Source organism: Schistocerca piceifrons, chromosome 8 (genome assembly GCF_021461385.2).
Source record: "Schistocerca piceifrons isolate TAMUIC-IGC-003096 chromosome 8, iqSchPice1.1, whole genome shotgun sequence".
Lineage (NCBI taxonomy): Eukaryota > Metazoa > Arthropoda > Insecta > Orthoptera > Acrididae > Schistocerca > Schistocerca piceifrons.
The window spans coordinates 218,161,074-218,176,180 of NC_060145.1; the positions used below are offsets into that span (position 1 = coordinate 218,161,074).

Genomic DNA, 15,107 nt, shown 5'->3' on the forward strand with positions numbered 1-15,107 from the left:
TATCAAAGCTACTAATAAACAGTTGCACAAGCAGGACAAAAATGCTGTTTTACCAACTTATCAAACAGGTGATTTAGTGTTACTACGAAACCCGGCAATCAAAAAGAGACAAACTAAAAAGTTCTCTCCCCACTTTGAAGGCTCATATCAGATTGTATGGTTGACCTCAGCAGTCAATGCAGAACTGCAATTAACCGATTGTATGGTGATAGTGCACTTTGACCGCCTGCAACCTTTCCACAGTAGGGCTGTGTCACCACAACAGGTTGCAGTCCCCGATCCGCCTGTCGCCTCCAACTCAAGTGGAACAAAGATGAAAGAAAAAATGGAGGAGATTACCTCCACAAGGTTGTCCAAGATACGCCTTGCGGAATTGACACCCTTATGCTTTCAGGTCACATGATCAATCACACTTAATTAGTGTTTTATGTTATGTTTTATTGCAGCTTAGTTTAAGTCATTTTCTCCAGGGACTTGGAAGCAAGACATGCCTGGCCACCATGGAGTTCCCAGCCATTCTCAATTGCCAATCTCCAGTCTTGTCATTTATTTTTGCTCATTTTTATATGTATGATTATGTTTTATGTTTTGCAAGCAATGCCACGCATTAGATGTCACGCAACTGACTTGCTTCAAATGCAACCATTACACTTTGTGTTGGCAGTACCACAGCTGCTAACTCTGAATAATATTCTTCAGTGTCATCTATTGCCATCTATTTGGCAAACCAGTACATGTGGAGTGTTTTCACTCTGAGTTTTTCTTAATACTTGTTACATTGACATCTAGTGTATTGTGCTATATGTCGTAGTTATGTATTTGCTGCAGCTAACAGTAAGTAATCGGAACAGAAAAAGCCAAGACTTGAAATGCATATGCCTCGTAAGCTTTATTTACGGGACCAGCTGTTGGCGGGGCAACACATCAGCTGTTGCAACCCCTCCTCTCTTCAGCACTGTCTCCTCCTTGCGCCACATTTCCCCTCTCCTCACCAAGAACTGGCCAGCAGCCATCATTGTTTCTCAGCCAGTAACAGAGCTCCACGCGATGACGTATCTTATCACCACGTGCGCTGCCGCCTCCAGCGTCTCAACACACGGCACGTCTGAGTAGTTACAAAAACAAACCCCAAATTATTGCCCTATCCTCGGTATATGACAGACTACAATGCATTTAACATCGTTTTATATAACTAACACTTTTTAAAAAAAAAAAAAAAAAAAAAAAAAAAAAAAAACCTCTTATTCTAGATGATTAGCAATTTCTATTTCATTGTTGTTTCTTGTACACACTAAGCGCGTGATATTTGTCGCTACAGTAGTGGCCGGTCTCTTGAGGCTATACGCCGTCTCACATAACCGCTGACGTCCTACTCCGCACCTACGTGTGCGCTGCGTGTCCGCTAACAGCCCCAAGCTGGTTTCTTTCATGCCACCAGAAGACACGGCAAACAAAATTCATTCAAACGTCCCAATAAATCTTAACATAAATAATTAAGTAGATGTGATTCATTGTTTAATTTCTTTTCCTTGTTTTGTTTCACATTAGCTGGATAATTTACATGATGTTCTTGATGATTTACATTATTCTGCATACCTTAGTTTGCAAATCTTATAAGAGAAGTTTCATTATTGCTTTGATTCATTGTATGAGCTACAAACTACAGCCCTAACCTTCTTACACATCTAACTATGAGGACATTTAATGTTATCTTCCTTGGACATGGCCAGATATGGGCAAGCCAATGCAATGCCATGGGCTTTTCACGCTACTGACGAGGCGCAAATGACCAATCGTCTGGGATGCCGTATATCAGTGGGCGATTGTTCCTTGGTTGCTATGCAGTTATTTTTTGCCCTCCCCTTTTATTTTACTCTACCGCCGTGGTCATTGTTCTATCCTGTTTTCCTTCTTCTGTCAATGAGGAGGCCCCTACAACATGGTAGGTACCCTCTTCTGACAGTTCTGGTCTTTTAATCTTACCACCCATTTACACCAAGATATCGCTTCTCCCTTGTTGCAGTCTTGCCCCCCAAAACATCGGCCGATGATCCATTGTGAGATACGTACTTTGCCTCTTATTAGCCGGTGATGTAAGCGCTACGGGAACTGTGCCTAGTTGTCCTTTCAGTTCAATTTGTTATCGTCAGTTTTAAAACTAACACACACACAGCCTAGCAGCCAGCCCCAGATGGGCAGTGTTACATGTTAACATTGAGCATTCCAACTACTTACAGCATTATTATTATACATCATTGTGTTTTTATTTTCCTGTCAATATGTGTCATTGTGTTTAATTATGTCATTATGCTAGCGCTAGTGATTTATAGTTCATGATTTTTATTTTATGTATTGTTATGTACTGCACGCACAAAAAGTGACGCTATTTATGCATGTATGCTATTCTAGCTTCAGAGCTATTTTTATTACTTGAACAGTCAACATTTTCCTAGTACAGCAGGTCGCTAATAACACCCCTGATACCTTTATTCCATGTGTCATGGGAGACCCATGTGCCTGCACTAATTCCTTATTAAGTCAGACGGACGCCCTTAGGCCTGCTGAACCACAGTATTGCAGATAGCTCCAATGCACTGCCTACCCATCAATTATTAGACAGGTTGCCTTAGCACTGTCCGCAGGTTGCTCCATTGCCATGCAAATTATGTAATAATCAATTCAAGTCTGCAAATTGCACTAATGCACTGCTGAACTTATTAGTCGAGTCACTTGCAGGTACCTCATTTGCACCGCGGACTTGTACTTAAACGTCACAAAATCCTAGGCTCCTCGGTTGACCACAAAACGATTCATACATCAATTACCATGAGACAATTTTCGCTCACACCACACCTTGGGCACTCAACCAGAAATGAACTGAGCCCCAGACGCTCTTTTATTACATTTTACACATCACCACTGTTGTTATACACACACACTCTGTCGGATTCTACTGACATAGTCCCTTATGCAATTCATCAACCGACTAAAAAACAACATCCCCTGACAGATTTTGTATCCGATTTGGAAGTTATGTTCAGGAAATATTCCCTTTATTTTATTTCTTGTCAATTATTATTACTTCAGTGTCACGTTTTCTTATTATCAATTTATAGTTATGATTCATGTTTAATATACTTTATGGTAATGGTCATTTTTGTATCATATTCGGTATTCCCTTTTAATTTTCATTATTTTCTTGACTGGAAGTATCTCTGATAGCACCTATTGGCCTTCAATTCATATCCGCCATCAGCTACCATTAGTCACACATTTACACAACACTTCATACTCACAATAACACACTTACAACACACTCACACTGTTCATATTTACACTACCTTGGTGTAACTTGTTGATGTTACCAGACCTGTATTGTCATATACTAAGTACATGAACAAGGCTTTTATCATTTATGCCCTCCGCTGTTCGGAAGGGGAAAGGGAAGTACGTACGTATGTACGTTATGTTCAGTAGCAGTTTCTTTTGAACAACTTTAACCTGAACCTATATGCAAGGGTTAACCCCTCTGATAAAGACATCAATTGATGGTACTTCACTTCCTCTAAGATCACTTCATTCCACGTAGTATCCATGCCAAGGTGATACATCTTGCGTGATATTTTGCGAGAGAGATACACTGCATTCAAGTAGCAGTTTCTTTTAATCAACAATGTTGAATATTCAATATCAATTTACCTGTTGAACACTTAAGTTGTTCTGTTAACATGGAATCAAACATCTTTGTGACATCAGCTATTCGTTTATTATTGCTTTGCAATAAATTGTTACTTTTAAGTTGCACTTATAATGTCTTAGTCTCGGACAGAGAGCCTCTAGCGCTCTCCGACACTGTTATCTGAGCTCAGCACTCTGCCGGCTCAGTGCTGATAAAGCTGCGCTGTGCCACCTCCATGGCTTCACGCTCAGCCTCTGTATTCACGAGCAACAGACTCGCTCTCACTAACATTCATTTTCGACTTCAGTACAGTTAATCTCTCTATTGACCACTTCTGTAAGTAAAGATCCTAGAATTATTGAGTTAACTTGAGGTGTCCTACCCTAATTCAGATTTTCTACAGCTGAAAAACCACTCAATATTATTTCTAAAATTTATGAATTACTTCACCTGTCTTGCCATGTCGAACCTTAGTGGGGTGGGTGCCCCTGCGTAGTGGCCAATGCGTGGGAGGTGCCTAGGCCATGGGGGTTTACACCATGATCACAGGACTCCTTCTCATTTTTATTCATTAAACAAAAAAAAACAAAAAACAAAAAAAACAAAAAACAAAAAATTAAAGAAAAAAAAAACCTTTCTTCGTATGAAATCTCAAATTAATGAACCACACTTGGTCTTCGTGCCATAGCAGGTTGGAAAATTTTTTCCAGTGAGTTATGCTTTGTCTGCGCTGCGTAGTACTGCCTCCGCACTCAGCGTCTTTTTTGCTGACGCATGATTGATCAGCGGATACTCGGTGTTGAATTGCACCATTGTCTTGCCGCCTTGCTGCCCCATGGCTGCCAAACTGTTGGTTGCCTGCTGTGATTCTACTTCATGGCCTTCTTCATCAGTAAGCATGACTGAACTGATCCATTGTCGCTACTTACCAGGTAACTATTGCTACAACGTTGTACCCCCTCTGTCATTTCTGAATTACTCATCAAGTAAGCCAAGAAATTTTTACTTGTAGGATCACTACTACTTTCTCTCACAGTCGACCATTATCTACATTGGAAGCTGGAAGCAATATCCCCTTTTACTATGCTGCGTTGGAGGTCCGACTTCCCCGAAATTTGGATGGTATTCGGATGCGAATGAGATTGCCAATCACGTGTGCAAATTGCAAATACGAGTGCTATCAAATATACACTTTTCTAGTCTCTTGGGCCACCCTTCACCACTATGTTGTTTGGCAGACTCAAGAATTTTTATTAGTTAGTTGGGATCGACAAACCCATGCCACTCTCTCTCATGCTGAACTATCCAGTTGCACCCATACAACCTATTACTTATGCTCCACGCTGAAACTACTGCACCTCCATGTCCTCATGTTCTAGTCTCACTTTGTCAACCAATAATTCAACCTGTTGGCAACAGTTTTCTATTCACTGTTCCAGAGACGGTCACCGCCACCCTGGTGTGCCACCGTTCAATGTCAGAAACTGAATCGTACTGGGTAACACTGAATAATGTGGCCTAGTGTATAGTAGTTCAAGACGTGATGTATACACTGCTTCTATGAGGATATCAGCTCAATTGCACTCCACCTTTCATGTCACCATTACCACATTTACCTTATACCTTCCTAAACTCTCTTTTAAACTCCATTACCATGAGAAGCTAAAGAATTTACCGAATACCAATGACTCAGGTCTACTCCAATTGAGCAATCATCTCCTTACCCAGGAACATAACCAAGTTGCTCTTGACCGAGTGGCCTCACATATTGCTGATTGGCACCAAACCAAGCGATTAGCCAGCGTTGTATTACCCCGCACTGGTTCGGTAATCATCACTGTAATGATTCTGATTATAGTATCCTGGATACTCTGTAAAAGAGGGTTTTGCAAATGTTTCACTTCCTTCCAAGAAGTAGTACCACCCCCACAACCTGAAGGTGAATATCACACCTGAACCTACCTGCCAACCTTGGTGCATGTGATCAGGCATAACCCTCCCCCTTAGAATTAAGTTGTAGTCTAGGTGTCAGGCAATAACTAATTTTGTAATGAATTTGTATTTCTATGTAAAGTCTATGGAATCCCAATTTAATTGTCGAGTCTTAACACTCATGTAAGTCATTTTGTTTTCTCTTTAAATTATTATCATTTTGTAATGTTCTCATTCACCCACTTGGGTAATTACCATTGTAATCCTAGATTTAAGAACTCAAGTAATATTGTCGGGCAAAAGCCCCCTTGTGACTGTTATGCCTGTGAGCATTCTCTCACCCCCACAAGGGTGGAGTGTTTCAGTGTGCTGTGCTCTGGTGTCCCTCATCATCGCCTGGGTACCCACCACCACTGATACTGCTGACACACACACTCACACCATGGCGCCGCCCCTACTGCCATCGCCCCAACTGCACAAGTTTGTTATTCAAGAGCCTTCCTTCAGGCCCTTCAGGCCACTTTGTAACTTTTGCACATATTGATATCACTATGTTATGGATGTTAATTTCTGTGACCCTTCATAATGATCATATATTTTTTAAAATGAAATAATCAATTAGAATAAGCTCATTCATTTTCATCCAGAGAGCCTTCTTCGGAAGGGGAAAGGATGTGCAGGGAGGAGACCTCCCAAGAGGGATCATTGCCGATAAAATTTTATTAAATAATTTTTCAATTCATAATGTACGGCTGTAGCCGGCTTGGGCATACTGTGGTGGAAGGTGCTGGCCCGAAGACCATGGTCGGCACATTCCTGCCACATGCTCCTCGGTCAGACTCTAGTCCCACGGGTTGGTTGTGCTGATGAGGGTACGCTACTAGCAAGGCACGTTGGCGGAATCAATCCTCCAGTCAGAGACTAATTGTGCGATATCATGGGGACGCGGCTGGGAGCGACTAGGGCGGCTTGGAAACAGCTCCGCACTCTCTCAGCTTCAGACCTCAGCCCCGAGTAATCGCTCCTCTAGCCTCTGCCTCTCTCCTCAGACCTCCTGATGAGCAGCATCAACCCCTCTTGGGGCTACTCAGCCCTACGTACGCACCCATGTACCATCGTTACAGGAATAAATTGGGTCCATTCCAACTTCTTTACTTTTCATTTTACAACGCCCATCGCTCCTGACCTCTATCCTGATGAACATCAACATGAGTTCACTGTAATGCTCCTCACTCTACTATAACACTGCTGAAAGATGGCATCGCCATCAGGGAAGACATCAATCATGAAGGAATGCATGTGGTTCACAGTATTTCTTTGATTATTACCATAGGTCCGACGCAAGTGCAGGACAATGTCTACCGTAGCATAATACTGTTCCCAGCAGTCTGTGTCTGTGGTGCACTGCACGTTTGAGCCACCAATCACCTCAATGATGCTGTTTGTGAAGGCAACCATCTTCCTAGTGTAGCAAAAAGAGTCAACATGTTTCCATTGATCGACAGTCGAATCCCAAATCTCAATGGTGCCATGCCCGTTGCAATCATAACTGATAATGTCATTGGTCAACATGTGAACATGTAGGGATGGTCTGCTGTGGAGCTCCATGTTCAACAATGTATGATGAGTGGTGTACTCCAAACCACTTTTGCATCCACACAGATGCCACATATCACCATCTATCCTACTTCATACAGCATACAAGTCTTCAAGCCCCACATTTTGTGAATGGTCATAGATGTCTAATCATTTAACATCTGGTGGTAGTTTGGCTGCTCTTCTACCTCTTTCTCCTGTAGATGCTCACAATAGCAGCACATGAATTTGACCAGCTTCGCCATTTTTGACATACTCATTTACATGCTCTGTGTTGATAATCTTTCCTTTGTCAAAGTTGCTTATCTCAATGGATTTGCCCATTTGCAGCCCATATCTTCGCTAAGGTGATCCGTTACCCATGTCTGCCCTGCTTTCATATTTTTGTTACTGCGTCATGTGCCTCCAACACTACGAGGCAGCATCCATCATTGTGGTGAGCAGTGGTCATAATGTTTTGGCTTATCAGAGATTCTGCTTCTATTAAAGATAGTGAAACACATATCTGTCTCCTTGTAGCCCAACAAAAAGTATTTCCAAAAACCTGGAGTACGTATCCTGTTATAGATATTCTGTCTTCTTCTCTTTCCCAGTCAGAATCAACACAGCAGAGAAGAACATTTGAATTTCCCTTTTTGTAACATAGACCAACTTGAAGTGCTCTTTAATAAATGGAAGAATTCATCTCAAACCTTCTGTTTGTTTATTTTGATGTGTACTAAAATAGTTAATTGATGATCTTATGTTTGGTCTTGTAGCTGTCATTACACACGGCACACAACCTACTAATTCTTGTATAGTTTATTATCTGACCTTGTCACAACAAGCATCTTCACTGGATTTGACTTTCATTGGTGTTTCATATGGTTACAGTCTTTCATTTTGAATCTTTTCAATGAGTTTTTGAGATAAACATGTTGACTAATACACATTTGTCATTGGTCCTCTGTATATTTATTCCAAGAAATGATTTTGGTTCTCCGAGTTCCCACATTCAAAATTCAAAATTTAACTTCTTCATCTTAATATTGGTGATTTAGCTTTTATGATTCCAGCAATTAGGAAATCATCTACATACAGCAACAAATAAGTATTATAATCATCAGTGCTTTCAACATAAATCAACTTTGGATTGTCAAAACCAGATTTCCTTCAGAAAATTGTCAAATGTGAAGTTGGAAGTTCTTGGTGCCTGCTTCATTTCATATATAAACCATTATTGAGTTTGCATACAAGTCTATGGTGGCATAACATCCATGACTCTGTAAATAAGGATCATTGCCTCGTGAGGTAGTAGAAATTAGTATGCTCTGTATGCTCAAATGCTTACATGTGTTAATGGATGTGTGCTTACTAATAAATATTGTGAAAATTGTATCTATATGCTGTGCCACTCTTCCACTATCACACTGCCAGTACCCTATTTCCCAAAGATATGACTCCAATTTTCCATATCGCACCATGTTTTTCCTGTTAAGTCAAAATCTGCCATGCGAGTTATGCCATCAAGAATTAAACTGCACCTTCCTACTACAATGGGATGGCCAGCAATTGATCCATGGTGCGGTCAACGTACACTACCTGCTGGTACTGCAACACCCTTGGTCACATGTCACCCCTTGACACACCACTTAACCTGAAGCTACAAAGTAAAGAACTTATCACCAGCTATGCTTTAAAGCAGCTAAGTACTCATCATTACATTGTGACAATGATGTCACACACCTCAGCAATTAACTACTATGGAGATGAATCGTGTATGCCGCTGCATCACTGCATGCAGCTCAATAGCATCTCAATTACCATCATCATCTTGACACCAATCACTACTGCGGTGTTGCTTCTCAGGTTAGTGAAGTGTCACAACCCCCACTTGAGTGCGCTCCTGAGACAATGCCATGTGACATTAACAACAATGGTGAGCCACATCGCGTCCTGCTTTCTGGACTCACTCCATGCTCCCCAATTAGCCTACTTACAATCTGTGACATAGGGGATGGTACAGTCCACCACATTACAACCACACCAGGTTCCCCTGTCTGTCAGTGCCCCCATCGTTTATCTCCCCATAAACTTAAAGTGCCTAAATCTGCAGTGCATGAACTTCTGTGAGCTGACATAGTCTGGCTATCAGACAGTGTTTGAGCCTTCCCAATTAAACTAGTTCTTAAGAAGAATGACACTTGGCACCTACATGGCAACTACCACTACCTCAACACTTTAACAATTGTTGACAGAACCCCATTCTGAACTTGTGCTATTTTTCCCATGTCATGACCGGGGTAAAAATTTAGCGTCATCGATTGCAAAGCAGCATACCTACAAATTCTGATGGCAGATGAAGAGACACCAAAACCTGCAATAATCACATCATTCTGTCTCTTTGTGTTCCACTACATGCTGTACATACTAAAAAATGTGACACAGACATGGCAAAAATTTATTAATAGTGTACTGTTCAATTTGTCTTGTTGTTATGACTATGTAGATGACATCATAATCTTTTTGATAAACAAGCAAGATCATGATGACCACCTGCATATCATCCTCAATAAGCTGCTCTCTCACAGGATCCTGATAAATGACAAGTGCCAACTTTGGCAACCCCATGCGACCTTTGTCGGACATCACAGCAGTGCATCTGGAGTGCATCCTACTCTTGAGAAAACTGACCATATTAACCTCCTCCCATCTCCCAACAACTACCAAGAGCTGTGTAGGGTTTTGGAGGTCATAAATTTCTACAGAAACCAATTGCCAACAAAGCTTTTCTACCACTGACCCAAGCACTGCGTGGCAAGAAAAAATCTGGTTAATGATGTCTTGATTGATTGGACACTGAAAATGTAGGTGGCCTTTTACAAAATAAAAGAATATCTATTACAAGCTACAACCCTTGCTCACACATCAACAGACACACATCTAATAATTGCATCCAATGCTAGAGATTATACTATCAGGGCTGCTTTACAGTAAGAGATCGCTGGACTCACATAGCCGCTCAGGTTTTTCCTGTGCAAACATACCAACACCCAGAATAAATGGTTCACATTTGAGCATGAATTGCTAATCATATATGAAGCTGTCCATCACTTTCAAGATGATGTTGAGGGAAGACCCTTTCCCATATATACAGACCGCCACCCACTGGCACACGCATTCTGCAACCCGTCGACAGATTCTGCACACAGGAGATTCCACCACCTAGATTTCGTAGCACAGTTCACTACCCTCACGCAGCTGCCTATGTCACTTCTGACAGACGATGCCCCACTGCAGCCTCTCCTCACGTGCCACGGGGGAGGGGGGGGGGGGGGGGTTGACTCTATGGCAGCATAGCATCCCTGACTCTGAAAATAAGCATTGCTGCCCTGTGAGACAGTAGGAGTTAGTATGCTCTGCATGCTCATTTATATGTGTCATGTATATAAGCTTACTAATAAATAGTGGGGAAATCATATCTCTATGTTACGTCACTATTTGGTTATCACACTGCTGCTGCCCCATTTCCCACAAGCCTTTTCTGAGTATTTTACATCTTGAGAAACTTTCATAAATATTTCTTCAGTCAGTTCTTCAAACAGAAACACATTATGTACACCTATTTCTTATGTAAACAAATCATATTCATTCACTACACTCAGTTAAGTTCTCAATGTTGTGAGTCAGAGAACAAGCGCATATGTCTCTTCATAGTCATATCATTTTACCTAAGCAAAACCTTCAGTAATTAAACTTGCCTTACACTCTTGTGCAGAAAATTGTACAATATTCTGCTGCATCCATTTTCAATCAGCTGCCACAGAAATTCAAAAATCTTAGCAGTAATCCATACACTTTCAAGTCTGAACTGAAGGGTTTCCTCATGACTCACTCCTTTTGTAATTTTGAGGAACTACTGGAAAAATTTAAAAAATTAAGCTAATTCCTGGGTTACATTTTTGATTATGTTTATTTAATCTTATGGGTTGTTGTGTCTGCTTACAATTCATATATGTTTCATTTTATCTAACATTACCCTTCTGTTATAATTTCATGTACTGTCTCATTCCATGATAAAGGAAAATGGCACATATACAAAGAGCCTTTCAGTATTTCCACATGCATCTCTTTTTACTTTGAGCACCCACTTACTGTCAATGACTCTTATTTGCTGGAAGTCATGTATAAGTCCAAATTACATTAGATGACAGAGAGTCAAATTCTTCTTTTATTACATTTTTGTTGTTATTCTATTGCTTTTCTGCAGAGGTTTTGGTTCTTCACTTCTTCTAAAGTCATGGCCTCTGACATCTTCAACAGTTTGTTCAGTTTCCTCAAAGTTAGTTTCATTCTGATATTCTTGATCTTCTGTTATGTTCTGCAATATACTGTCCATTTGAACAGTCTCCTTCAATATCCAATCATCACCACTTTCAATGTTACGAAAAGGATACTTGGTAGCCAGCATATAGCAGAGATGCTGAGTCACAGATAGGCACAACAAAATGACTGTCAGAAAGTGAGCTTTTTGCCAACAAGGCCTTCATCAGAAATACGCAACATATCCTTATGCAAACACAACTCACACACACATAACCATAGTTTCTGGCTGCTGAGGCCAGCAGTCTCTGAGAGGAATTGTTGTCTTTCTTAAAGAATATTTATTCATTCATCAGCATCAACTTTGTTCCCTTCACAGTAATTCCCTTCAGATATTATACACTTGTGTCAGTGCTTTTTTCAATCTTGGAAGCAATTCTGGAACTCACTTTTAATTATGGTGTTCACCTCCTTCAGCGATTCGGTTTTTATCTCATCAATGGTGGCAAAATGACATCCTTTCATGTTTCTGTTCAGCCTTGGGAATAAAAGGAAGTTGCGTGGTGACACATTAAATGAATACAATGGCTGAGACAACATAATGGTTTTGTTTTTTGCTAAAAAGTATCATGAACAGGCATTAAGATGTGAGCAGAAGCATTATCATGATGCAATTTTTCACAAGTGGTTTTGCCACAGTTCTGGCCATCTTCTTTGGATTGCTGCATAAAAACAGTACATAACTTCCAGGTAGGACTCCTTATTGACTGTACAGCCACGAGGCAGGAACTCATGCTGCACTATTCCATTGTAATCAAAGAAAACAGTGAGAAGAACCTTAACATCTGATCAAACTTGTCAATTTTTTTTCTTAGCTCTTAAGGCAGTTTCCATTGAGATGGTTGAGCCTTGGTTTTGGCTGTATTCCATATATCTGTGTTTTGTCACCTGGTATAACCTTGTTTAGAAGTCCTTGATCACTGTTGACTTCATTCAGTAATTACTGAGTGATGCTGACATGATACCGTTTTTGGTCAAAATTCAACCACTTTTGCCAGCCACTCAAAAACATGTATAATGTTTTTGACAGTCAACAATAAACTGAATATTCAAAACAGCTGAAAATGCAAATATACATCAGGAACATGTGTACCAAAAAGATTTTGAAAAATTAACAAAAACAATGTATATCAAGCCCACAAAATTAAAAAATTCCCATTACTTTTTAATCACACCTTATACACCCTAAAAAGCAACAGACACAGGACAGAACCTTCTAACACCTCCCACTTTACATCTCAGTCAGGTTCAGACTCTTTTCTCTTTTCTACTTTCTACATACAAAGTGAAACATATGATGATTTGTTCCTAATTCCATAATATTCCAACTTATGCAAAAGTCATATACATGACAATTTCTTCCTCACTTCTCCCAATAATGACTGTGACAAACTGAGAGGCTATTAACAATGCATTTTCTCATATATGGGTGTATATTTTAACACTTGCTTCTTGTTCAAGAGTTTCTGAAAACCCTAAAAAGTAGATGTGTCTATAATTAGGGAAGCAGTTCCCATCTCAAAAGCTGATTTGAATATCACAGTGCTTGTCCTGCTTATGATAATACTACAGATGATATGTTCTTGGCCTCTGCCAGCTCTTGCACTGGCTCTCACAACTAATCATGCCGCAACTTGCAATTATTCACTACACAAAATCTTGTCAAAGACGGAAATAACAAAAAAGTGGCAAAAGAGCCAGCAAGTGACTTCCAGTCTGAACCATGGACAAGTGGCTTTGTCAGACAGATAACTACCACACCAACATCATACCGACACACAGCTACTCACTCGCTCAGTACTGCAGCTGAAATGGTATGACTTTACTTACAAAAATTAGAGTTAATAACATTAACCTGCTAATGGAAAATTCAGTCCGTGTTAAAATGAGAATTACATAATAGAGTGCAAATTTTGAATCTTTTCTTTCTTGAGTGTGCCTACCCTGTATTATGCAAATGTAGAATATAACTAAGCAGACTAAAGCAACCCACGATTACTTAGAAGTATATTTTACAATACAAGCTTCTCAGTAGCATTGCATTAATTTATCTTGTAACATTCTTCCACATTCCTGAGCCTCTCCATTAAAATGTAAACTATAAAAAATGTTTAGAGAGTGAGACTGAAACATTGTTTTGAAAAAGCAAGAATGTTATAGTCAATTAAGGAAACGCTTGAATACATCAATACCATATCTAACGAGTTTTATATGGATTTTTAATCTATTTTTTTCTTAGTTTTCTATCTCTACTTCTCAATATAATATAGAAAAAATGAAACAATGAGTATCTTACAGCTCTGCCTTCCACAGAATTAAACAATTCCCCAGAATTGTAGGTGTAAATCCTGAGGTCCGTAATTATATTTTCCCACTCAACACCACAGTGTGTTATTTTCTGTATACCTGTGCACTATTTAAATAATGCTAAGTAACATTATTCCCAGATAGCCAATAACAAAAATAAATACAAATTCTTACTTTGATGCCAGTGCACCGAATTTCACATCGTTTACACCAGTAATTTCACATACACTAAATGCCGGAAATTTTGTGTTCCAATGAAGATAATCTGTTTCAGTAGTGAAACTGACAGCATGCATCTTGTATGCATGGAATGAAGCCAGTGTAAATATGACAGTATAATAGCATGAAACAGTCACAGCTATGAACCAAAACACCCTGTGGGAAGATTAATTAATAAACAGCTTACATTCTTTTAAAATAATAGCACATAAATTCCATAAATCAAGCAATACAAATCATTAGTTAACCATTATTTGTGAAAGTATTTAAACACATTTTTACATAAAATTTTATTGATTAAGTACCTTCAGATACAGTAATACTTAAAGTTCTGTTTTACCTTTCTGTCCAGTGATACTGTCCTCCTGACAAATACCTCAGGCCATTTATAGAACTGTTTGCTAAATACTCCTTCAACCAAGGGATGGAAATGTCTGATACCCGGAAAATCATCTCTTGCAATAAGACTAGCTAGTGTGAGAGTTATTTAATTTTATAAGAATGAACTTCAACAATACATAGAAATTTTCTGTCTTAAGCTACATACAGTAGGCATTTGCATATTAACAGCTAGCTTTTATATAGACCACTGAACAGTTAATGGATTTTTTATCTCACAACTAAGAGCATTTAAGGCTTGCATGATGTTTCATTTGAGTACTAATGTGATGCAACATGATAAGCATGCAATCCTGCAAGGTACACTAAAGAAATCAATGAGCCAAATGTAAAGTTCTTTTGAGGAATAAAACACAATTATATGCCATCCTGATACATTTTCGATTGAGTACACTTGATAAAGCATAGAGAATCAATAAATTGGCGAATGAAATAGTAAAGTTTTGTTTTATAATCAACATAATGACATACAGACTTTAAGTAGTGTTAAATGCATCTCATAAACACCTTTGTCAATAATTTATGTCACAGATAAATGATTAGTGGAATGTAATTAATCATTGGCAAAAACAAAACATCCTTTAGGAATGCTAAAAAGTATATAACAATAAGA

At 39.4% G+C, this 15,107-nt stretch overlaps 1 protein-coding gene across 1 annotated transcript in view; it reads right to left on the minus strand.

Annotated features, from left to right (window-relative positions):
• LOC124711693 (sodium channel protein Nach-like) overlaps nt 1-14,561 on the minus strand; it is a 163,751-nt gene extending 149,190 nt beyond the window's left edge. The window contains exons 1-2 of the mRNA XM_047241892.1: nt 14,436-14,561; nt 14,051-14,251 (exon numbers count right to left, since the gene is read on the minus strand). Of these exons, the coding sequence (XP_047097848.1) occupies nt 14,051-14,251; nt 14,436-14,548 (314 nt within the window). The 5' untranslated portion in view covers nt 14,549-14,561. The remainder of the gene's footprint in view (nt 1-14,050; nt 14,252-14,435) is intronic.
• Nucleotides 14,562-15,107: the final 546 nt, after the last annotated feature.